Below are 26931 nucleotides of genomic sequence, written 5' to 3'. Positions count from 1 at the left end.
TCTCTTTTCACAACCCTCTACAAAGAAAGGGCAAGAAAAGGAGAAAAAAAGGAAGCGGGCTTCAAATTTCCGAAACCCTAGCTCGTCCTGTAAGAAATCCTTCTCCATCTGTTGAAGTCGCCGGATTCTCACTCTCCAAACCCGCGTACGTCTCTCTCTCTGCACCGTCCATCTGGTGGGCCGTACCTTCGATCGGCCACAGTTAAAAAAGGGCACTAATTGGAAAATCAAAGCCATCACTCTACCCACTTTCTTCCAGCTGGTTTCGATCGTTAACTTTTCTCGTTTGTTACCGTCCATTTAAAGGTTTCAATGATCGGATGGCTAGGATGCTTGATCGTTTTTGTTTTTTGATCTGTGGTCCATCCATGTTATGGCCCACTGGATGAGCGGCCCTGATCTACCCACACCCTTTAGTTGTTGGCAGGGTTTGATAGATCTATGCGTTTGTTGTGTTGTTGCAGAGAGCACCATGGTGTCGGACGCAAGCAAGAAGAAGGCGGCTGCGAAGAAGGCAGCGGCTGCTGCGAAGAGGGGAGGGAAATCTGCTGCTGCAGCGTCATCGAAGTCAGCAGCTTCTGATTCACAGAATGGGGTCGAGAAGCTGTCAAATGGGGTCAATGCTCTTCAGATATCGGATCGAACATGCACCGGTGTTCTCGCCTCGCATCCTCTGTCGAGAGATATCCATGTAAGTTGCTTGACACAGGCATCCCAATTTCCTGGATATTACTCCGGGTATTAGATGAACTGATGATAGTTGAAGATTTGTAATGAGAATCATGTAGAGGATATAATATCCTGTAAACTGTATGTGGAATTGCAAAGGACCGTGCTGTGCATCGAGTATGGAGATCAAATAAACTAGATACATGGTGTACCTGATTGGGATGCTATCGCTGTAGGCTTCATGCCGTAGTGGACCCAGCTCTGTTTATATAGCTTAGAGGATTGAGGAGTTTGAAACCCACCGAAACTTCTCTCCCTAAGGACTCCTGTAATTTTTTTAGTTGTAAACACATTACACCTGAAAAGAGTTTCAGGTGTAATCAGTTTACATGCTATTCCGTTTGGCTTTTAAGTGCTAAATAGATTGCGTGTTTGGCTAGCCTGTAAAGTGGTTACAATGAATAAAGTTGGTATTCATACTAGAGAGCTTGGGCAATGAACCAAAATCTGCAAATCATATAAAAAAGACTTGATTTTTTCTTAGTGCCTAAGAGAGCATTAAAGCATGCACACACTAAACGGATTGGATGTCTTCCACCCATCACAGTGGGCCCCAAATGCAATCTAGAAGTTTTTAATGGTGGATGTTCCACCCTTCCCTCGTGTGGTCCATTTGATAGTTGGACGAACTGTTTTTTTTTAGGGCCAAAGGAGAGCATCAAGGGAAGTACATAATGGATAAATTGGATGTATTACGGTGGGCCCCACATATCATGTGTATATTAACCATTGTGTTGTAATATGTAAAGACTTTACCTACAATCTGAAACATAGCTTTTTACCAGGTTTTAGATTACAGCTAAAAGCTGTAATATGTTTACAGCCTGTAATGCCTTAATAGGCAAATACATGCATCCAAATAGCCACTGTAATCAGATTACCTGTAATCCCTTTACAACTTAAGGACTTTACAGGCATCCAAACGACCCTTAAGACTCGACACGAATTTGATAATCCCAGTTCTAATAACACTATGTGTGTGACACAGTTGTAGCGCACCACCCCTTACACGATTTTAGATGAATCACAACTAAGTGGAGTCCATTGGTACTCCTGATCACACTATCCAACCCTTAGGGCAATCCAAACCGTTGATCAATAAGGCCCACATTATAGAATTCTTACATTCTCCTACTTGGGCCACATTGATCAATGTCAATGATTAATCTTTGAAAGCACGTTTTGATTTTGAAGAAAACATCCAAATGACGAAGTAAGACCAAGTGCGGTCACAAGTACTTTTAGTCTTAACGACATATATTAGAAACTAGGAAGTGTGGTATAATGATTACACATGTAGCATGATGATATGTGGTATCAGATCGTGGTAGCCATCACAACATTTAATCTTGGCGAAGTAAAACTAAGTATGGTCACAAATACTTCTAGTCTTAACGACATATATAAAAAACTAGGAAGTGTAGTATAAGGATTACACATGTAGTGTGATAATATGTGTCTATCCTTAAGAGGTCCTGAACAAATTGCACATATATAGAGAGACAAATTAACTTTATATCAGAATCATTAAAACTTTATTAAATGAGATCTCTTCAACGTCTATAAAAATAAGACACGCTCAACTCCCACTAACTGAATACATCTGTGGGATCAATGACTCCCATGGATGTTATATACTCCTGAAATGGCCTGATAGGGAGTCCTTTAGTGAGCGGATCTGCAATCATATGCTTAGCGCCGATGAACTCTACAGACACTAGATGATTTTGAACTCCTTCTTTCACAACAAGATATTTGATATCGATATGCCTCGACCTTGATAAATGCTTGTTGTTATTAGAGAAGAAAACCACAGCTGAATTATTGCAAAAGATTCTCAATGGTTTCGAGATATGCTCAATACTTGCAAACCTGAGAAGAAACGATGTAACCACAATGCTTGATTTGTTGCTTCATGACAAGCTATGAACTCAACTTCCATACTGGATAAGGCTGTGGTTGACTGTTTCGTGCTTTTCCAAGACAACCCCACCAACCATCATGAAGTTTAGCCTGAGGTGGACTTCTTTGTATCAACGTAGCCATCATAATCTGCATCTGAGTATCCCACCATCTCTAAATGATCAGACCTTTAGTATGTGAGTCCGAAGTCCTTTGTTCTTTGCATGTAGCACAACACCTTTGCAGCTATCCAATGCTGCATTCCTAGATTAGATAGATACCTGCCCAATATTCTAATTGTAAAGGAAATATCCGGTCGTGTAAAGACTTGAATATATATGATACTACCTATTACTGACGCGTACGGAAAATTCTTCATCCGATTCTTTTCCAACTCATTCTTAGGACACTGGAACTGGCTGAATTTATCTCCCTATATAATGGGTGATTGCTCATGAGCATAGTTTTGTATGCCATACCTTTCGAGTACCCTATCAATATAGGCTATCTGTGACAGGCTAAGCAGTTCGCGTAATCTGTCACGACGTATCTCAATGCCGATAGCATAGGAGGCGTCACTAAGATCCTTCATCCCAAACCTTTGAGATATGAATTTCTTGGTATCGCTCAACATTCTTGTGTCACTGCTAGACAACAAGATATCATCAACATTCAAACCAATATGACGAACTTACTCCCACTGATTTTAACGTAGATATATTCATTTGCAGTGTTTTCTACAAAACCATATGAGGAAATCACTTCATGGAACTTTAGGTACCACTGTCGTGATGCCTGTTTCAACCCATAGATGGATTTCTTTAGTTTATAAACCATATGTTTTGAGCTATTGGCTGCAAAGCCTTTAGGTTGCAACATATATACGTTTATGTTTAGATCCCCATTGAGATTATGAGAAACGCGGTCTTTACATCCATCTGATGTAGCTCCAAATCCATATGAGTCACAAGAGCCATCATTATCTTCAATGAGTTTTTCTTAGATACTAGTGAGAAAGTCTCATTCAAATCAATGCTTTCACATTGGTTAAAACCCTTGGCAATAAGTCTAGCTATATATCTTTCGACATTACCCTTGGAGTTTCGTTTGGTTTTAAATACCTATTTACAACCAATCGGCTTTATTCCTTGGGGTAACTCGACAAGATCACATACTTTGTTGACCTTCATGGATTTTCAACTAATCCTTCATGGCATCAATTCAATGAAAATGGTTAACACTTTGTTTGGCTTGTTAAAGGATTCAGGATCCTTTTCCACTCATGTTAAAATCGTGCTCCTACAGATATATAATGTAATCATCTGGAATCGCAGGTTTCCATTCTCTTTCAGATCTTCTCAATGGCTCACCCTCTTGAGTGTGATTTTGATTTCCTTCATCAGTGGGTTGTAGAAGATGTTCATCGTAGTGATCTGCAGTGACTACAGACTCAACTGTATGATTCATACCAACGTGATTCGGAATGACTGTGATGGAAGTCACAGTCCTTTCTTCTTCGAATACAAAATCCCTAATGTTTGTGCTCTCATTATTTTCAGTGTCCTCAATGAATCTGGCATTCCCAGCCTCAATAATCCTGATTGAGTGGGAATGACAGTATAATCGATAACCTTTTGACCTTTCCGGGTATCTTATAAAGAAACAACTTATGGTTTTAGGATCGAGCTTTTATTCACGCGAGTTATAAACTTTGGCCTCAGCAACACATTCCCAAACATGTAGATATTAGAGACTTAGCTTTCTCCAATTCTACAACTCAAAATGGGTTTTATTTACAGCCTTGCTGGGAACCCTGTTAAGGATATAAACTGTAATTTTCATCGCATTACCCCATAGAGATTCTGGCAATGTCGAATTGCTTATCATGCTACACACCATATCCATAAGGGTGTGATCATGTTTTTCAGCCACACCATTTTGCTTTAGAGTCCCAGGCATGGTGTACCAGGTGACAATACCACAATCTTGTAAGTATCTAGCAAAGGGTCTTGAATTGTGACCCGATTCGTCATATTTGCCATAATATTCAACATCACGGTCAGATCTGATGACCTTAATCTTGCTATCGAGTTAATTTTCAACTTTGGCCTTATAGATTTTAAAAGCACTCAAGGCATCTGATTTTTTACTAATAAGATAAATGTACCAAAAACAAGAGTAGTTGTCTATAAAGGTGATAAACTATTTGTACACTCTGCAGGATGTTATAGGGAATGACCCACAAATGTCCGTGTGTATCACATCCAAGAGTCTTACACTCCTTGTTATACCGTTCTTTCTGGTTCTGGTCTGTCTACCCTTAATACAATCAACATATGTTTTATAGTCGGAGAAGACTAAAGAATGAAGAATCCCTTCTCGCACCTGCCTATCCAATCTCTCACGAGAAATATGGCATAATCGCTTATGCCACAACATGGAGGAATTTTCATAGTCTAATCTTTGCTTAGATCCTACTTTATTTTCATGTAGGGCATTTACATTGTAGACGTGAAAGGCATTCAAGTTTAGTTGGTATATGTTGTTTGCCGTAGAGCTAGTGCCGACAATAATTGAATCAAAGTAAATACTCAATCTTTTATTCTTAAATTAAAAAGAATAACCTAATTTATCCAAACGAAAAATAGAAATTAAATTACGCCTTATAGAATGCATACAAAATGTATGTACTAGATCCAATACATGACCTGACCTTATCCTATGGCTACAGACTTCGATTGCCTCCACGTCAACTTTAACGCCATTGCCTACGTATAGTGAGCGTTCCGCATTAGTTGGTGGCCCGCTCTGTAGCAAGTTCTGCATAGAAGTAAATATATGAATTGTTGTTCCCGAATCTATCCACCAAGAATCTACCAACACATTAGTTAGATTGTATTTAAAATAGACCAAGATAGAATCATTACCCTTTACGAGCTATTGCTTGTACTTTATGTAGTTTTTCTTCTGATGGCTCGACTTCTTATAAAAGAAGCAATTATTGTTTTTAACCCGCTTGTTGCTCGATCCATTCTCAGGTTAATTTTCATGATTTGCAGCCGGAGGACCTGAGGATCCTTTATTAGAACATTGTTTCCTTTTTCTCTTCCCATTATGTCCATGTCTATGTCTTGAGGTTACTAGATTAATATTTTGTGCCTTGCTTAGTGTCTTGATCCTTTTATCCTCTTGGATACACTGAGAAATTAGTTCGTCCAATGCCCATTTATCCTTTAGAGTATTATAGTTTATTAGGAACGTATTGTATTGAAGAAGTAAGTTGTTCATGTCCAAGTGAACCAATTGGTTATCTTTACTTTCTAGGCTTGAAGAGCGGATTTTAGAAACCACTTTGATCTGCTCTAGGATGTATTTACGAATGTTTTCTTTTCCATCATAGGATGAGCATGTTAATTTATTCAGTAAGAAACCTACTTCAGCCTTATTCGATTTCTTGAATCAGTTTTCCATTTCGGTCAAGAAAACTTTGGCCTTGTCCAATTTTGTCGAATCGCATATGCGATCATGTGCGATCGCATATGCCTATGTGCATATGCAATCGCACAATCGCATATGCGATATATATATATATATATATATATATATATATATATATATATATATATATATATATACACACAAAGAGAGAGAGAGAGAGAGAGAGAGAGAGAGAGAGTAATGGTCTACAGCGAACCCTCCCGCATTATACCGTGGTGCAGTCCAATTCCCACCATAAGAGACCCTCGCGCGGGTGCGGATTGGCTAGCTGCTTCTGGATTTGTGGCCCCACCATGATATATGTTTTGTATCCACACCGTCCATCCATCTGAAGAGATCATTTTAGGGTGAAATCCGAAGAATGAGTGACATACAAAGCTCCAGTGGACCCCACTACAGAAAACAGCAGGGAGAGTGACGTCACCATTAAAAACTTCTAAAGGCCACAAGAAGTTTTCGGTCAAACCTATATTTATATTTTCCCATCTTTAATGTCTTTGTTAACTTTTGAACATGTTGGATTTTGAAAAAAACATCATGGTGGGCCTTAGAAAGATTTCAACGGTGGGCATCAATCTTCCCTCTGTTTTTTGTGGTGGGGTCCACTAAAGCTTTGGATCTGCCTCATTCTCTGGCTCATGGCTTAAAATAATATCTCAAAATGGATGGATGTTGCGGATACAAGACATACATCATAGTGGGGTCCACAAAACTTGGTGACGTCACTTCCGTAGAGTGAGGTCCGGTGCTAGGAAGCGGATTGCGTGGTGAGTAACTCACTGCACTTAGCGTACTGAGTAAACTCCGTGAGGTCCACCATGGTTTATTTATTTTATCCACTCCGTTCATACATTTTAACAGATAATTTGAATACTTGAACCAAAAAATGAGGTATATCCAATGTTCAAATGGACTACACCATAGGAAACAGTTGAATTGAATGTCTACCGTTGAAAAATACTTGGAGGGCCACATGAGTTTTTGATCAAGCTTATATTTGGTTTTTCCCTTCATCCATGTTTGTATGATCTTATGAATAGGTTGGATGAAAAATAAACGTCACTGTGGGGCCTAGAAAGGTTTCAACGGTGGAAATCATTATCCCCACTGTTTCCGGTGGTATGATCCAATTGATCTTTGGATATGTATCAATTTTGGGCTCAACCCCTTAAATTAGATGGAAAAATGGATGGACGGTCTAGATTAGACCACATACATTCAAAAGTGGCCCAACTTTGTTTACTCGGTACGATAAGAGCCTATTGAGTAACTCAGTAGGCAATCTGATTTCCCGCACAGATTGGCGTGGCTGGTGGTCCGTGCTCTATGGGCCCACCATGATGTATGTGTTTCATCCACTCCGTTCATCCATTTTTAAAAAAGGGAAAATATAAATATAATCTTGATCGAAAACTTTTTATGACCTTTGGAAGTTTTTAACTGCGGCGTTACTCTCCCCACTGTTTTCTGTAGTGGGGTCCACTGAAGCTTTGGATGTCACTCATTCTTTGGATTTCATCCTAAAATGATCTCTCCATATGGATGGACGACATGGATACAAAATGTATATCATAGTGGGGCCACAAATTCAGTAGCAGCTAGCCAATCCGCGCCCGCACAAGGATCTCTTGCGGTGGGAATTGGACCACACCAAGGTATCATGCGGGATGGTTCGCAGGAGACCATTACTCTCTCTCTCTCTCTCTCTCTCTCTCTCTATATATATATATATATATATATATATATATATATATATATATAAGGAAAATTTCAAAAAAAATGTTGAAAAAAGAAACTAAGGGGAAATTTTCTAAGTTAATAGATAACTAATTTTACATATTTAAAATACATTTGAGAGAAAAAATCAATTAAACAATGAATTAAACATCAAATCATCAACATTCAACAATATAGTTAGCAAGAAGTCACAACAAAATTAACAAGCTATTTATTTATTATTGTAGAAAATCAACGAGCTATCTTCCTTGAAACTTAAAAGTGCTTGAATCTTGATCTTCCATCTTCCAAGAGAGAGGCAATGTAGGGGGGGGGGGGGGGGGGTGAGAGAGAGAGAGAGAGAGAGATCACTTGGAATTAGGAAATATAAGATAGAGAGAGACCACTTGCAATTAAGAAATGTCAGAGAAGAAGAGAGTAAGAGAGTTTTGGAGTGAGAATATTGCAAATGTAGGATATTCGGAAGCCTTTTTACAGGAAAAATGTTTTTTTTTTTTTTTTTTTTTTGCAAAAAAATAAAATAAAATTAATGTGCCATGGCCAATATGTGATCGCATATGCTGTATGCGATCACATACGTTGCATATGTGATCGCATATTTTTGCATATGCCACGTGATCACACATGTGCCATGATCACATATGCGATTTGCATATGGATATGTGCATATTTGATTGCATATACGCATATGTGGTCGCACATGACAACACTGGCCTTATCTACATTAGGCATGTCACCCCTCATTGTCTAAAAAATAGAGTGCTTTATGATTTTGCGACACGTACTATTGGATCTGGACTATGCCTTGTAACGATTAACCTCTGCCTCAGTAGCATTTTCATATGGTCTTGGAGGTTCTTGTTTATCCAAGGCAAGGTTTAAGTGCAAGCAACCCAGGACAATTTTTATAGACTCTTTCCATTGAACATAATTCGATCCAGTTAAGGCAGGAACACAATGTGTTTGGGTTGGAATTGTAACTGATTACAAAATATACTCACATTAGCAGATTGTTTACTTAAAACCATTCATGAAGAAAACTGAATATCAGGCAAAATTTATCAATTCAATTGATTGGGGCCTTCAATTGAACTACCCAGGATGAAGATGGGGTCAACCATTCAATCCTGGCGAGAATTGGTCACATCATCATCACTCCTCCTGTGGGAGGCAATCATAACATGCAAGTGACTCTCATGCATATGAAGCTAAGCGATGCCAATTTGAGAAACTCAACACTTGCGAGTAGGATGAGTCTTTTAGCTTTACATCACTAGCACCATTTAATCCACCCTGTTCATGTCCCTACTAAATGGTGATCGTCTGTGTTTTTGTCACCGTCCGCATGAAACGTGAACATAAATGCAATCCTCTAACTCAATCCTAATATCATAAGTTCAGATTGGTGGAAATCTTCACTGATTGAGGTCATTGTGGTGGCTAACACTCCAGATCCAATCCCACTATTTTAGACTTAGGATTGTGAATATAATACTGCCCTCAATGGATTATGAGACGGGAAATCCTTAGATTGAAACAAGGGGCTAGGTTTCACTTGATGGGTAATGGCCCTTTAACTAGGCCTAATTAGAAGTCTAATCAAATGATCTGTACAACATCCATGAGCATTTCAAATTGAAATATATTATTCACAAGATGGACGATCAAGGTCTATTACCTAGAGTCCATCAGCGTATTCTAGATTCGTAATCATCCATTTAGTAACGGTGCAGATGGGATGCCCACATAAGATGGATTAGATCTAACGACCAATCAATGGGTAAAGAATGTTTGGCACTGGAATTACTATTGGCACACCCGAGCTAGGTCAAATGACAAGCAAGGCCCACCCCATTTATTTGGTCAGGCCTAATGGTCCGCAGGGGTTCAAAAGGATAGCACCTACCTTAACCATGAGTAAAGCACTTAAAAAAAGGAAAAAAGAAGAGAGTCCTTGCCTATTCTCGAAACACAAAAGAAAGGGAAAGGGTCGACAAAACCCTAACTCTAACCATTGCTTTCGTCGCCACCTCCACTGACCTATGTCTGGAAGTGGGTTCTTGCTGGAATCACAAGCCGTTAATGGCGACTTTTTCCTTCGAAACAACAACGTTCACGACAATGGCCATTGGAAGACACCCGCATTATGTCAACCATAGAATTCGGCTATCAACAGAGATGGAAGAAGAGGCACGATTACCGTGCGCCAGTGTTGCTGGAATTGGTAGGGTGGAAGATGAAGATGGGTCCACTGCTGCCGCCGCAATCAAACATCCATGGGCGATGGAATTAGGTTTTTCCGAATGGGGTGTTATGTGGAAAGCTCTTTCCTGATGATCACCATCTTCCTCTGTATCAGAACTTGATTGCAGTGTCAATGGTAGCCCATGCCACTACAGCCATGCTGGACAAGAACGAAAGGAAGAGAAACTAGGGTTGTAGGTATTAACTTCATTCCCCCTTTTTATTTTTAAAATCTGAATGGGTTTAGCAAAACCCCTGAGACCTTCACACCAACGATGATGGTGGCCGAAACCACCACCACCACTGGATGCTAGAACAAAGATGGTGGTAATAGCACTATCAAGGCAGCCGATCATAACTCCGACGAAGGAAATCCGTGAAAGGGTTAATTCCCTTGCAATTTGGCTTCTATTTGGCCTCCTAAACAGAGATCTGATGGTTGTTGCTGCCAGTAATGGATTCCGACATCAGTAGAGCCCATCTCTCGTGATCTAATAGCACGATGAATTCTGATTTGAAATAAGATCAATGGTCCATATCTGATTGGGATGCCCATGAATGAATTTTCTAGATTTGGCCCCAAAATTGCTGAATAGATTTGATAATCTGTATCGATCCTCCATAGCCAATGCACATAAGGCTTTGATACCAACTATAAACTGTATGTGGAATTGCAGAGGACCATGCTATCCATGCATTGAGTATGGAGATCAAATAACCTAGATACATGGCGTACCTGATTGGGACGCCATCGCTGTAGGCTTGATGCCGTAGTCTTCCACACCTTACACCCTTAGAGAAGCAACGTGATGGGAATAGAAGCTTCAGTTATATCTAGGCTTGGGAACAAACTTTGTTTATATAGTTTAGAGGATCGAGGAGTTTGAAACCCATCAAAACTCCTCTCCCTAAGGCTCCACACGAATTTGGTAATCCTAGTTCAACTAGAACACTGTGTGTGGCACAGTTGTAGCGCACCACTCCTTGCATGATTTTAGATGAATCACAACTGAGTGGGGTCCACTGGTACTCCCGATCACACTATCCAACCCATAGGGCAATCCAAACAGTTGATCAATAAGGCCCACCTTATAGAATTCTTACATATCCTCCCTAAAGCTGTGTTTGGTTGTGTGATATGCTTCCTAAGGCTATGTTTGGTTGTGTGATTGACTTATGTTGTGATACGTAAAATAGTGTTGATGAATGATAACAAATACAAAATACTTTTTGGAAATTGCTGTCCAAGAGATGCTTATTGGTAGCTTCTTGGAAACTTTTGGAAGTTGCTGTCCAAGGGATGCAGAGAAAAAAGCACAATGTTCTGATTTATGTTTTTTGTTGGCTTATTGGGAGCTTTTTGGAAACTTTTTGAAGTTGCTGTTCAAGAGATGCTTATTAGTCTAGCTCCTAATTAGAGAAAAAGCAGTGTTCTATTTTTTTTTTTTTTTTTAAATTTTAATTTTAATTTTAATTTTATTTAAGGCACAATGTTCAGATATTGCTGGTCATTTGCTTGACAAGCTAGTGGAGATTTTGTTGGATACACAGATAAGATAATCTCCAGAAACGGTGGTTGGTGCTCCCAAATGTATGCTTAATGTGCATGGCTAGCAATTTATGGAGTTGGTTGATCACCTCTTTCTTCATTTCCTGTTTTCTAGCAATTTATGGAGTTATTTTTTATGCAAGTTCAACGGCTATTGGGACTTTCCGAGCTAGTTCAATGGCTATTGGGACTTTCTGAGCTTTATCGGCTCCTATCTTTTGGGTTGGCACGGGATGAAGGGTTGCAAAGGAAATGAAAGACATTTGGCTATTGTGCTCATTGGCGAGCATTTAGGAATGGGAGATTTTTTTATTTTTTATTATTGGGGGGGGGGGGGGGGTTTGTTATCTTTTAAAAAAAGGTACGTCTAAAATATGCAAACAACCTAGGCCAAAGATTAATACAAAGTGTTATTTTGAATAATGATGTTATTGATCATTTCTTAATTAGCCGGTGGAGACTGTTGGAGATTGAAGGAGCTTGATAGAGTTATAATTAGGAATGAATGAAGATGTTAAAATTGATGACCGGCAAAACAAGGAAGTACACGATTAGAAATGGATGCATTTTAGGGAACTTAGGAGTGACATCAATCAGTGTTGTCATGTGCGACTGCATATGTGCATATGTGACCACATATGCGCATATCCATATGCAAATCGCATATGCGATCATGGCACATATGCGATCGCATGTGGCATATGCGAAAATATGTGATTGCGTATGTGATGTATGCGATCGCATATTGGCCATGGCACATTAAATTTTTTATTTCTATTTTTTTTTTTTTTTTTGCAAAAAAGCAACATTTTGCCTATAAAAAGGCTTCCAAATCTCCTCCATTTGCAATATTCTCACTCCAAAACTCTCTTACTCTCTTCTTCTCTTACATTTCTTAATTACAACTGGTCTTAATCTCTCTCTCTCTCTCTCTCTTGTATTTCCTACTTCCAAATCTCCTCCATTTGCACCAGTCAGGCTTCCAAATCTCCTCCATTTGAAATCTCTTTCTTTTTAATCTCTCCTACATTGCCTCTCTCTTGGAAGTTGGAAGATCAAGATTCAAGCACTTTTAAGTTTCAAGGAAGATAGCTTGTTGATTTTCTACATAATAAATAAATAGCTTGTTGATTTTGTTGTTACTTCTTGTTAACTATATTGTTGAATGTTGATGACTTGATGTTTAATTCATTTTTTCTCTCTTAAATGTATTTTAAATATGTAAAATTAGTTATTTATTAACTTAGAAAAGTTCCCTTAGTTTCTTATATTTTTTTACATTTCTTTTTTTGAAAATTTCCCTATTTTATATATATATATATATATATATATATATATATATTATTTTTTTGATTTTGATTTTTTTTTATAAATATGCAGTCGCATATGCGATCGCACATGATTGCATATGCGATTTGACAACATTGGCATCAATAGGTAATAAGATGAAGGAAAGTAGACTTAGATGGTTTAGCCATGTCAAAGACAAGCAACATGGTCTAACTCTAATTAGAGAAAAAGCAGATTGTTTGGTGTTTTTTTTTTGTTGTTGTTGTTGTTGTTGTTGTTGTTGTTGAAGGGCACAATGTTCAGATATTACTAGTCATTTCCTTGACAAGCTAGGGATACAGATAAGATGGCTTAGTGTATATCTAAAATATGCAAACATCCTAGGCCATGTACATCCAACTATAGAACGATGATGAAATCATTAGTGGGGTAAGCCATTAATAGAAAGAGTTATTTTGAATACGATATTATTGATCATTTCTCAACAAGCCGGTGGAGATTTTGGGAGATCGAAGGAGCTTGATAGAGTTACAACTAGAAATGAACAAAGATGTTAAAATTGATGAGTGGCAAGGCGAGGAAGTACAAAAATTAGAAATAGATGCATTTGAACGAACTTAGGAGTAGCACCAATAAGCAATACGATGAAGGAAAGTAGACTTGGATGGTTTGGCCATGTGAAAGACAAATGAGAAAGGCACAATGTTCAGATTTGTTTTTTTTTTTTTTTTTCCTCTTTCTTTCTTCTTCTTCTTCTTTTGAAGGGCACAATGTTCAGATATTACTGGTCATTTCCTTGACAAGCTAGTGGAGTTTCTGTTGGATACACAGATAAGATAGCTTAGTGTATATCTACTATATGCAAACAACCTTGTCCATTTTACATCTAGCGACAAAATGATGATGGAATCATTAGTGGGTGGGATAATGATTAATAAGAAGTGTTATTTTTAATACTCATTTCTCAACAAGCTGGTAGGGATTTTGTTGGAGATCAAAGGAGCTTAATAGAGTTATAATTAGAAACGAATGAAGATGTGGAAGTACAAAATTAAACAATGAATGCATTCGAGAGAACTGAGGAGTAGCATTGATAGGTAAAGATGAAGGAAAGTAGACCTAGATGGCTTGGCCATGTGAAATGGAGACCAAGAATTGCACCAGTTAGGGTTCGAGTCCATGCCTTAGTGGTATTTTTTAAAAGATGGAAATGTTATTAGGGCAAAAAAGCTGAAAAGAGAACAAAAGAGAAAAAAAACTATAGAAACAGAAAGCAAAACAAAAATAAAAGAGAAAAAGCTATACAATTGGGGAATCCACTCCCTTATCAACAAAACCACCCTTTTACAGACATCCTCAAGAAATGATTTAACATCCCGAAAGCATCTATCATTGCTTTCTAACCAGACTGAACTCAAAGAGGCTAGCATCGCATTCCATCTTCCCTATCTCATTCATCTTACCCCTCCTACGTGCAAAGATCGATAGAGAGATTCAATTGAAGAAGGCATCACCTAGGTGACACTTCTATTAGTTGAAGGATACCCGAACAAGCAATGGTGGAGAAGGGGTAGTGCATGAACAAGTGGTCAACAATCTCCTCTGCATTTAGGCGAAGGGGGCAAGCATTAGGGAGGCACATCCCCCCTTTTTTGTAGATTATCAATGATCAAAATTTGGTTTCTTCCGGCGAGCCATGCAAAGGCCACAACTTTCGTAGGAGCTCCATGGAATCGGATCTTCGCCATGTGACAATCTTCTCCTCTTTGGTCATCTCATATAAGCACAAAGTAACAAGACTTGACTGAGAAAGCCTCAGTCTTGCTATGTCTCCAAACCAAGGAGTCATGAAGACCTTGAGTTGGTTAGATCCCCTGGAGAAGGGAAAGAAGAATTAGAAGATTGTTAAATTCCACGTCATTCAGACTCCCATGATAGGGGTTGGTGTGTGTGTGTGGGTTTGGGTGGAGAAGGGGCGCACATCCCCATGTTATAAGGGAGTGGGCATCACATGCTTAACTCCTCCTTGGATGTTGCTCATCCATCATGTGGGGCCCACCATCTATGTTATTGTCCATCATGTGGGGCTCACCTTCAATGTCCACTGCTCATCCTGTGGACCGTCCATCATGTGGGCCCCCACCTTCGATGTGGGCTACTCATCATTAGGGCTGACCTTTGATGTGGATGTCCATCATGTGGGGCCCACCTTCATTATCAATTGCCCATCTCGTGAAGCCCACCTTTGATGTGGACCGTCCATCTTGTGGGCCCCACTTTCAATGGGGGTTGCCCATCATGCGAGGCTCGCCTTGGATGTAGCCCATTCATCATTAAGGGCGGAATTTTGATGCGGACTGTCCGTCACGTGGGGCCCACCTTGATGTGGGCCATCCATCTTGTGGGGCTCCTCTTCAATGTCCACTACCCATCATGTGGAGCCCACCTTTGATGTGGATTGTCCATCATGTAGGCCCCACCTTTGATGTGGACCATCCATCATGTAGGCCCTACCTTTGAAGTGGGTCGTCCATCATACCGGCTTGCTTTGGATGTGGGCTATTTATCATTAGGGCTAACCTTTGATGTGGACCATCCATTATGTGGGCCCACATTAATATGGGGTTATCCATCATGTGGGCCCCACCTTTGATGTGGACTGTCCATTGTGTGGGCCCCACCTTTGACATGGACAGTCCGTGTGGGGCCTCCTTTGTTATGGACTGTGAGAAGCCCTCTTTGACATGGAGGGAGGGAGCTAAAAAAAAAAAAAAACACTTGCTGAGATAAGTAGCTTTCAGCACATCAACTACTTTTACAATGCTGCTTTCCAAAGTAACTTAAGTGAAAAAAGTAACTTAGTGACTTAACATAAAGTAACTTATTTGGTGGTATCCAAATAGGCCCTTGACATCTCCTGATGTTTCACTTAAAAATTCCACCTTTTCCCCCAACGTTTCTGAAATGTTTCCCTTAGACAATGATATTCATCTGACTACTGGCAATAATATTGACGATACCGATACATGTTTCCATATCCCTGGTTATTGATACAAGTAATGACACCAATATTGTGAACATTGGTGACAGATGGGGTGGGCGTGGCAAAAAGAAATTATCAGTCTTCTCAAATTTTAAAACACGAGGAAGTTATTTTATCTTGACAACTCGTAAATATCTTGCAGAAGTTGTGAGACTGTATATTGACATTAACGGGTTTGTGAATCCCAATAATACAATGGGGAAACGAGGAGGTATAGGGTCAAACACAACTAAAGATTTTGAGAAGGCATTTCTAGAATTTTGAGAAAAGGAGTGCTAAATAAGCAAGAAAGAGCAAACATGAGGGATGAGTGTTTGAATTGATCTCTTCAGGGAAGAAAGCCACATGCATGTTCCTGAGACCAATGTGGGAAATATATCAAAAGCTTGCTCTTTCGTGAGTGGAACTGGAAGAGCCATAATCTTGAGCTGAAACGAAGGTTATCGAGAGCTTGGGGTTTATTCTTGGTGAGGAATATTATGGGTACGAAGACATTTCATGCTGTGATAAGGAGAATAATCATTCGAGTAAACCCCTCAAAAGTTCAAAGTCAAATTTCCAAAGATCCATGTCCCTGTTGTAGGAAAGGTCCAAGGATTTCTTTTAATAGCTCAATTGAGCAATCCTTGGCAAATACTTCTAGGTGAGACCATTCAGATCTATCTCCTACTCCAGGAAGTCTACAATGAGATTCATTGAGCAAGTGGAAGGTATTCCTTGGACCCTTTTAGGAGTCTCTCTCTCTCTCTCTCTCTCTATAATATCCCGTTTCTAGCTTCAGCTATTCGCCATTGTAGGCCTATGAGTGGTATCGAGGTGGCCGTTTGTGGAGGGACTCAATCGTTTCAGTTTGGCTCCTCGAGGCTTTAGCCCCTCTTGTTTTTTGCTTGTCGTGTTGGGTCTTGTCTTTCACTCTTTAACAGCAGTTGCAATCTTTCAAAAAAAAAAGAAAAGAAGAAGAGTAAGGCAAGATCATAGTTGTTGGCTACACATGGACTCTAGGGTTCCCATCCCACCTAGTCATTTCCGTCTACTAGCTTTTCATTGGTTTATAAATCATCGTCTATTTTTATTTTTTTGTTCATCTTAAATATGGGAAATATAAATATGCTCTAATTCTCATAATCACTATCATTGCATCGTCTCAAGCTAATTAGGTTCAGCTAGATATGTGGATTCTGATAAAAAGCAGGTAAATAAATGTAGAGTGGGCCCAACGAGAGCTTGAGAGTAGGCTCCATGATCTCTTCAATTAGAGATGTAGATCCACAATCTGCCTGAATAGTTTTGTGGGCCTAATAATTGTCTGATCAATCTGTGGGCCCGACATGAGTGGTTGATTAGTTAGTGGACCCCACACTTTGATGCATGCAAATTGTGCGTCCACAAATCCATAGGTTTATTATATATTTAGTTGCTAACCATGACTTGTTGAAGAAGTTTCCTTTAGTGTTCTCGTCACTTATTTGTTGGCCACTTTTTATTTTATGGGACACTTTGCAGATATTAGACAGTTGATTAGTTAGTGGACCCCACACTTTGATGCATGCAAATTGTGCGTCCACAAATCCGTAGGTTTATTATATATTTAGTTGCTAACCATGACTTGTTGAAGAAGTTGCCTTTAGTGTTCTCGTCACTTATTTGTTGGCCACTTTTTATTTTATGGGACACTTTGCAGATATTAGACGATTGTTAGATTCAAGAAAAGGTTGGAATGAGACAATTGAAAATTTTCCATCCATCATAATTAAAAAATAAATAAATAAAAAGAAAAAAAGAAAAGTCTGTCTATCGTTTGAAAGCCTATTAATTAGCTTTCAAATGGGACTTAAGATGATGGAAGTCCGACTGTAGCTCAGCAAGTTATGTCTGCTTCTGTTAACAGATCTTGCCCACTCCTCTCTCTCTCTCTCTCTCTCTGTGTGTGTCTGTCTCTGTCTCTCCATCCCTCCCCTTCCTTTCCTCTCTCTCGCTGTCTCTGGACCTACATTCAATAGAATATAGAGATTAGAGAATCGTTACTATTTAAGTAGGGAAGCACTAACATGATATCATCTTCAATTAGCATGTTCAAGCAATACAAAGCATTTGTCAGTTTTGCCAGTTTTGCTATATGCTCACTACTAAGAATTTAGAGCCTGTTAAACTTAATACATATACACACAGGTTCACAAAATATAATGAAGTTCCCTGGGATTGTTGGAAACCAAAATTTGATATGGAAATCCAAACCTCACATATGAGGAAAAGGAACCACGATAACCTATTTGATTTAGCACTTGTGAATTTTATTTATTTATTTTTTTTTTTTTGAGGGAAACCATAGACGATCAATTTCTCCCCCTTTTTTCTGAAGACATCTCATCTATGGAAATTGATTTCATTTCCATGCATTTCAGGGTTCCAATCCAAATGGCACCCAAGGAGAAAACCACAGTTTGAATGGAACTAATTTTTATACATTCCCTAGGGAAGATCACATGTACCGAACAAAATTTTGACCTTCTCAAGAATACCCTAACAAGGTATTCCGTAACAGTAACGGTGGCCGTAACGGCCACCACCGTTACCTTTACGATACGGGGTGCAACGGCCATTATGGGGGCCATAATGGCCATCATGATTTCATGTTTTTTTATTTAAAAAAATCCGAAAAACCTGTATCCACCACGTAATGGACTGTTAGGGGGCCTTTACAGCCTTTATGAGGGCCATAACGGTCTTTATGACCCTTAACGTGTAATGGTTACCACCTTACCTTTACATAATGGTCTTTACGGCCTTGTAACGGCCTTTACGGCACACCGTGCACCCTTTGTGTCAACTAAACAAAGTTTAGACTTTGCCTGGAATCATTAAAGCCAATTTAAGTTTCCACAGGTTACACAAAAATTAGGGAATTCATTCCTGGGAACCACACAGCATAAAGACTTACCTCTTTTGAAGTTGCTACCTGCCTACTTTGTGCTCTGTGTCATGTGAAATTAAAGTTTTCATAGTGTGCATGGTATTCTGTAACGGTAATGATGGGCCACCACTGTTACCATTATGATATGGGCTGTTATGGTTTTTTTTTTTTTGAAAAAAATCCTGTATCAGCCCCATAATGGGTTTCTATGGGCTATTCTTTTTTGATAGCCGTTACGACCCTGTAACGCGGAACGGTGACCACTTTTACCTTTACATAACGACCGTAATAGTCATTACATAACCGTTTTACAGATTGATAGTTTGCCCAATTATCAGGTCATAGCTCTGTATCATCTATCAAAAGCCTCCATGCTGATTGTTCATAATCGTGCATGGTGGCAATGGGGCAGGCTGGTTCATCAGGTTCTGAGTCCGGGCCTTATTCAGGTCAGGATTTGGCCTTCATCCTACAGGTTGGGTAAGGGTTTTTCAGTCGACAATTAATAAACATTGGGCCTGGGCTTAGGTTTTGTAGTACTTTCTATTAAGGCCCACCCAAGTGTTCCCAAGAACAGGTCCATTTATGATGTAAATGGGCGGGCATGGTCTTGTAATAGAAGGCTTGATGGGTAATAAGGCCTGTGCCTGAGTTTGATGCCCATTTAGTAGCTATTCTGACTTACGACTTAGATTGATGCTAACTTGACCAACCTGGCTTATTACTGCCCTTTGTTCCATGGGACAGCTTTTTAAGATTCCTTTTACTGATGCTAAGTTGCTAACTAGATATTTTTTCTGCTGCAGATTGAGTCTTTATCAGTGACCTTCCATGGTCATGACCTCATAGTAGATTCTGAGTTGGAACTCAATTATGGCAGGTCTGTGGATGTGAAGTTTGCAGTTCAATTACATGACTACATATATATTTTTTTGGAAAGATAATTACATGACTTTATATAAGTTCTTCTTATGAAAATCCTTTATTGGATGCCATATGTCTTCAGGCGTTATGGTTTACTTGGTCTAAATGGATGTGGGAAGTCCACTCTCCTTGCAGCAATAGGTTGCAGAGAGCTTCCCATTCCCGATCACATGGATATCTATCACCTTACCCGGGAAATTGAAGCTTCTGACATGTCTTCACTTGAGGCTGTCATTAGCTGTGATGAGGAGAGGCTGAAATTGGAGAAAGAAGCTGAAGCTTTGGCAGCAGAGGTATGTTAGTGTAGAATTATAATTTTAATGTTTCAGAGCTGAGGATTTAGATGTTCTTGATGTGGGTTTGAGATATTGTATGTGATTTCAGGATGGTGGTGGTGGAGAAGCCCTAGAACGCCTTTATGAGCGCTTGGAAGCCTTGGACGCTGCAACTGCTGAGAAGCGTGCTGCTGAGATATTGTTTGGTCTTGGTTTCGACAAGAAAATGCAAGGAAAGAAAACTCGAGATTTTTCTGGTGGCTGGCGTATGAGGATTGCACTAGCGAGGGCTCTATTTATGAACCCTACCATACTTTTACTTGATGAACCTACAAATCATCTCGGTAATGTTTAATCCCCAATCTAACTCACGGGTTTTCAACTATTGAACTTGCTCTCAGTTAAAAGCTTTATATTATCTGCTAATATTGGGTTTACCAAAATTCACTCCTATGTAAGTCTTTATTTATGCCATGCTAATTCCTGTTTTCTCTACGCTCACTCAACCATCAAGGAGTTAGAATTCAGTTCATCAGTGCAACTCTCCAGCACTGAAACCAGTGTGACTAGGTCCAACTCACTTAGAAACTTGTAATTGGTCTGACTTGGTGGGACTACAAGTGATTTTTCGGGGGCAGAATGGTTTCGGAAATCAAATCTAGTCTAACAAATCGACTTGGTATTGGATATTTTTTTAATCCATGTGCCTAGTACTTGGTTTGATGGCACTTAGTGATAAACTGTAGATGCTAAACTTTTGTGTACTAAACCACTTATAGAGGTGGGGCTCACACGATGGACAATCCACATCAAAGGTGGCCCCCACACTATAGATGACCCACATCAAAGGAGAACCCTTAATGATGAATGTCCCACATCCAAAGTGGGCCCCGCATGATGGATGGCCCAGATTGAGGGTGGGGTCCACATGATCAAGGTGTTCCGTATCCGTTACGATACGCCCATAAAGGCCGATATGTATAGGTAACGGCCATTACTGTTACGCGATATGGGGTTGAAATGGGGCAGTTGGCTTTTTTGGGATTGTATCGGCTGTTACGGTGGTTGTAAAGGTCGTTACGGACTTACGGGGCATAACGACCGTTACAGGGGTAACGAAAAAGAAAAAACTACTATTTTTTTCCTATTTAAATTCATTTTTCTCTTCATTATTTCACTTTTCTCATTCCTAAAACTTTCCTAGATAATTTTAAAACAGATTTTGACTATTATTACAATTTTTAAGATTAAAACGTAGATTGAAGTGATTTGAGCGAATGGAGGGCCTTTTTAAAAAAAAAAAAAATTGAAATAGTATTTATGCATTTTTTAATGATTTCTAGTTCTAATCCTTGATTGTGATGTGTAAACATGAGAGACATATAATCATGTTCACAAATTCACTAGACAGCTCGATACAACACTCTGACTGAAGAGTAGATTGTTAAACTACCATAAACATGTTAAAAACAAAAAATGAACGCATATTTGAAATATTTACATTATTCTGGATTTTTTTTTTTTATATATTTTTCAGAAATTTTCAGGCAAAAGAAAATTTTCAATGGTTATAGGGGTCGTAACAATCGTTACGCCTCCGTATCGGCTGTTACAGCTGATACCTGTATTGGTAATGCAAGTGACCGTTATGGTCACTGTTACCGATACGGAATACCTTATCAAAGGTGGGCTCCACATGAAGGGCGGTGTATATTGAAGGCGGCCCCACATGATGGACGATAACATTGAAGGTGGGGCCCACCTTGATGGTGGGCCCCATATGATGGATGACCTACATCAAGGTGGGCTCCATATAATGGACGGTCCACATCAAAGGTTGGCCCCTAATGAAGAATTGGCCACAACAAAGGCAGGCCTCGCATGATGGACAACCCAAATCGATGGCGGGGCCCACATGATGGGCGGTCCACATCAAACCTGGGCTCCACATGATGGGCAATTTATTTAGATGGCAGGGCATGCATAATGGACTATCAAAATCAAAGGTGTCAATAATGAATGGCCCACATCGAAGGTGGGCCCCACATGATCGATGGCCCACATGATGGACAGTCCACATCAAAGGTAGACTCCACATGATGGGTGGCTGATATTAAAGGTGGGCCCCATGTGATGGATAATAACATTGGTGATGGGCCACATCCAAGGTGAGACCCGCTTGATGGACGATCTTCTTCAAAGTTGTGCCTTGCATGATGGATAGTCCGCATCAAAGGTGGGCCCGTGTGATGATGGTCCACATCCAAGGTGGGCCTCGCAAGGTGGGGATGGTCCACATTGAAGGTGGGCCCCACACGATAGATGGTTCACATTGAAGATGGGGCTAAGGTTGGGCCGCATGATGGGCGGTGGATATTAAGGGTGAACCGAACAAACTTGAACTTGAGGGATGAGTACTTATGTGATGTTGGAAGCCAAACATACTTTTGTACTTGTTGATTGATAAGTATGTTGTTTAACATACTCAACATACTTATTTGCTGAATTAGTAAAAGCCAAGATAAGCTATTTGAGGCTTAAGTAGCTTATGTAAAGTAACTTACCATCCAAACGCCCCCTTAGTTAGACCATAGGTTATCAAGTCTTTTCTTACTACCTCCATTTACATCTTTTTGGACCTTCCCCTTGCTTTTTTAGAGGCTTCAACTTGTACCAACTCATGCCTAACCGGCATGGTTCTTGGTCTTCATTGCACATGACCAAACCATTTAAGTCTACTTTCCCTCGTCCTATTACCTATTGGTGCTACTCTTAAGTTCCCCCGAATGCACTCATTTCTAATACTATCCCTGTCTTGCTACTCATTCTTATCAACATCCTCCTTTTAGCTACACATCCTATGAACATGTTCTGCAACTGCCTAACATTCTGTCCCATAAAGCATGGCTGGTCTTATAGATATAACCATAAAATTTCCCTTTCAATTTGAGTGGTATGTGACAAACACATGAACTCTAGAGGCACATCTCCTCTCCGTTTCTTCTGCCCAGCTTGAATTCTATGGGCAACATCCTTATCGATCTCTCCACCCTCATGAATTATTGACCCACGAAATCATTTTGGGAAACTTCTTAGTCAGCAATCTTACTTGATTCTTCATTTTCACTTCCATAGTTTGTTACTAAAATTGTACTGTATTACTACTCTGTTTTAGTCCGACTATTTTTAAATCCTTTATATTCTAAAGCATCCCTTCATAAATCTAGCTGTGTTTAGGCCCTCCATAAATCCAGCTTACCTATCAAAAATTGACCCATGGAAAAAGAGAGTTTTTTGTTAGACGCAGGTGATGTATGTTTTACCTGCCAGAGATTCTCTGGCTCCAAGTACCATTTTCAACTAGGATCTGCTTCTTGAAATGATGAAAATTCTCCTCGGTTACTGTTGTTTAAGTGTACATTTAACTTTTTTGTGGTTTAGAGGTTCTTTTAACTGGTTGACCTTGCCACTCTGTGTTTGAAATTTATTTTGTTCAAACAAGGACCTGGAAAATGGGGTGCGACTCTTTCATTCGACTGGAGTTAATATGCATGCTGAGCTTTGCTATGCTACATGCGCCACCAGCAACCACTTGTGCGATCTCGCACGTGCCTAGGACATCCGAGATCTGTGCATCAGTGGCACCCACCATTTAGATGACTCGATCCAAAACCAAGTCAAGGCAGATCATCAGGCGGGCCACACAGATGAAAATAAATGATGACCTTAACAAATTGCCAACATTTCCATTCAATATAGGTATGTGGCCCATGATATAAGCTCATCGGACTTATTTTTCTGAGTCAGGACGGCACTGAGGGGCCAACCTGATGCACAACTCAGATGCCTATAATGTGCTAGAGGTATTTGTATGTTTTGGTTTGGCAGAACTTATGAGGACCATTTTGTGGGTGAAGGGGAAAATGCCTTGAAAAATGTTGCCGTTTCATTATGGAAGCAAGTTAGAGGATTTGACTTGAAGATTATTTGTCTCATTAGGGAATATGAGTTTCTAGGGAGAGTTACACATCACTTATTTTAGGTATCAACTGTGAGTTGAAGTCGTTCTTCTTCTTCTTTCTTGTTGTAGCTATTTAGTTCATCTTAATATCTTATTCTTCAACTGCTTGCCAACAGATTTGGAAGCATGCGTCTGGTTGGAGGAGACGTTGAAGAACTTTGATCGCATCCTGGTTGTTGTGTCCCACTCTCAGGACTTTCTGAATGGTGTCTGCACGAACATCATCCACATGCAGAATAAGAAGCTTAAGCTCTACACTGGTAACTATGACCAGTATGTGCAGACCCGAACTGACCTGGAAGAAAACCAGATGAAGCAGTACAAATGGGAGCAGGAACAGATCTCATCGATGAAGGAATATATCGCCCGGTTTGGGCATGGGTCTGCTAAGCTGGCCCGCCAGGCTCAGAGCAAGGAGAAGACGCTAGCAAAGATGGAGCGTGGAGGGCTCACAGAGAAGGTGGTCAGGGACAAGGTTCTGGTCTTCCGCTTCACTGACGTGGGAAAGCTTCCGCCTCCAGTACTTCAGTTTGTGGAAGTCACCTTTGGTTACACGCCTGAAAACCTCATCTACAGGAACCTGGACTTTGGGGTAGACTTGGACTCGAGGATAGCGCTGGTGGGGCCCAATGGGGCTGGGAAGAGCACCCTGCTGAAGCTGATGACTGGTGAGCTAGTCCCACTGGATGGCATGGTCCGGCGGCACAACCATCTGAGGATTGCTCAGTTCCATCAGCATCTGGCAGAGAAGCTTGACGTGGATATGTCTGCACTCCTGTACATGTTGAGGGAATATCCGGGAAATGAGGAGGAGAAGATGAGGGCTGCAATTGGGCGGTTTGGGCTGACGGGCAAGGCACAGGTGATGCCCATGAAAAACCTGTCAGATGGCCAAAGGAGTAGGGTTATCTTTGCTTGGTTGGCATGGAGGCAGCCCCACATGCTGTTGCTTGATGAGCCGACAAACCATCTTGACATAGAGACCATCGACTCGCTGGCGGAGGCACTGAATGAGTGGGACGGGGGGTTGGTCCTCGTCAGCCATGATTTCAGGCTCATCAACCAGGTGGCCCAGGAGATATGGGTGTGTGAGAATCAGGCCGTGACGCGATGGGAAGGCGACATCATGGACTTCAAGCAACATCTGAAGAACAAGGCCGGGTTATCGGATTGAGGTATGGCTTCGAGAATATAGTATACTTTTATCAATTATATAGGTATGCTTATAGTAATGCTATTCCAATTTCCATATAACATCTGATATTGTTACGCGGAGATTCATAGTGGTATTATTTCGAGACTGGACGTATGATCTACAGTGACCCGATTATCAGCTGATAGGTGTATGAGGCTTTTCATTTTAATGATTCTGCTATTATTTCTTTGATGATGACGATATAACACCATTTCTTTTGATGTGTGGTGTATGATTGAGCTTATGCTATTTTCTATCTCATTCAGCTTTACTTGGGTTCACTCTTTTGGTGGGATGAATTCTTATTTTTATAGACAATTGAAAATTTTGTTGGCCCACTCATTGGGGTCGAATGATTAAAAGAGTTTGTCATCTATAGGAAGAAGGCTTATGTGATATATCATCCACTGGATTGTTTTCTGTCTGATAATTAGGAAAGCTCTCATAAAAAATGCCATGTCCATCTTTACTGCAGATGTGATAAAAACGTGATGTCTCTCTCAATCAACTTGGGTTGCCCCACTGGGCCTTGATCAGTGCTCGAAATTGTTCTGATTTAACAATCATAACTGATAAAGAACCTGGCCATGGATTTTTAAGAAAATCAAGAAATTGTCTGAATCAGATATTTGACGAATCAGCAATTGGATTTGTTAAGATTGTTTGGTTATAGAAATTGTAAGCCATGGCAAGCCTAAAAATCATTTTTAGGAACCAAGGCTGAGTTTGGTTGCACCAAATATCATGAAAATCCAAACGCATGTCCAAAGAAAAATTGCCATCTTGCTTCCATCAATGGGTAGCTTTCACATGGGCCTATAGTCGATGGCAAATTCTCAATCTGGCTTGTTTTGTGTATGAAGCTGTGGTGCCTTACTTGTCTGATGGCAAGTTCTCAATCTGGCATGTTTTGTGTATGAAGTCGGAGCTGTGGTGCAGAACTTGTCTGATCAACCCGTTCAATCACAAGTTTGGAATTCCAGTTTTGGCTGGAAAGCAACAGGCTGGATACTCTATAAAAGGTTGTACAAAAAGCATATTCTTGCAACACTTGTTCACCTGCGTTTAAAGCTTTATTAACATGTATGCAAAAGTTATTATCAGAAGGGTTATAGCAAACTCAACACCTGTTGAGAAAGATTAGGGGAGATAAAATAAAAAAGAAAAAGAAGAGACGGTGTGGCTAACAACACAGAGGAATGTTTCCAACTCGAGTTCTAGATCTGCCTAATTTTTGGAGACGAAGTCATAGTATGAAGCGAGGCTGCTTGGTAGATATGCGAAGTAGATTCATGAAGTCATCATGATGGGCTCCAAACCTCTTTTGTTACATGGCTCCCTTGTAATAACGGTGGTGGGACGGGCTGGCTAACACGCAAAGGAGAGAGGTGACATGAAAGAATCTTGGTTTTTTGTAGTTAAAATCATAGCTGTTTATAGAGGAAATTTTAATGGTGGACGAAGGTTACGTTTTTAGTTTTCAAAATACAAATCTATTTATGGGTCCAAATATGCTAAAAGTTAGTCATGTTATATGTGGAACTAATAACACTTAGGTTTTAAATGTTATTCAATTGTATGTGGAGTCCATTATGATGTGTATACCACCCCAT

The 26931-nt window shown here is 40.0% G+C and overlaps 1 protein-coding gene across 2 annotated transcripts; it reads left to right on the top strand.

The window, feature by feature from the left end:
• On the top strand, positions 1-25510 carry LOC131230799 (ABC transporter F family member 1). Of its 2 annotated transcripts, none has more exons than XM_058226787.1 (6): positions 1-145; positions 465-691; positions 19710-19783; positions 19910-20120; positions 20212-20446; positions 24240-25510. In XM_058226787.1, exons 2-6 carry the CDS (start codon positions 473-475, stop codon positions 25295-25297), a joined length of 1797 nt encoding a protein of 598 aa, XP_058082770.1. In that variant the 5' UTR covers positions 1-145; positions 465-472; the 3' UTR covers positions 25298-25510. The 2 variants fall into 2 exon arrangements, with proteins under 2 accessions (XP_058082770.1, XP_058082771.1); XM_058226788.1 differs by lacking the exon at positions 1-145 and adding an exon at positions 288-306.
• The last annotated feature ends 1421 nt before the right edge of the window (positions 25511-26931 follow it).

The sequence above is a fragment of the Magnolia sinica genome, chromosome 17 (genome assembly GCF_029962835.1).
Source record: "Magnolia sinica isolate HGM2019 chromosome 17, MsV1, whole genome shotgun sequence".
NCBI lineage: Eukaryota > Viridiplantae > Streptophyta > Magnoliopsida > Magnoliales > Magnoliaceae > Magnolia > Magnolia sinica.
This window is presented reverse-complemented; position numbering and strand designations above follow the sequence as displayed.

Coding starts and splice junctions, on each gene's coding strand:
- LOC131230799 (XM_058226787.1), top strand. CDS start 473: ATGGTGTCGGACGCAAGCAAGAAGAAGGCGGCTGCGAAGAAGGCAGCG. Junction 19,784..19,909: donor TTGGAACTCAATTATGGCAG/GTCTGTGGATGT, acceptor ATATGTCTTCAG/GCGTTATGGTTTACTTGGTC. Junction 20,121..20,211: donor CTGAAGCTTTGGCAGCAGAG/GTATGTTAGTGT, acceptor ATGTGATTTCAG/GATGGTGGTGGTGGAGAAGC.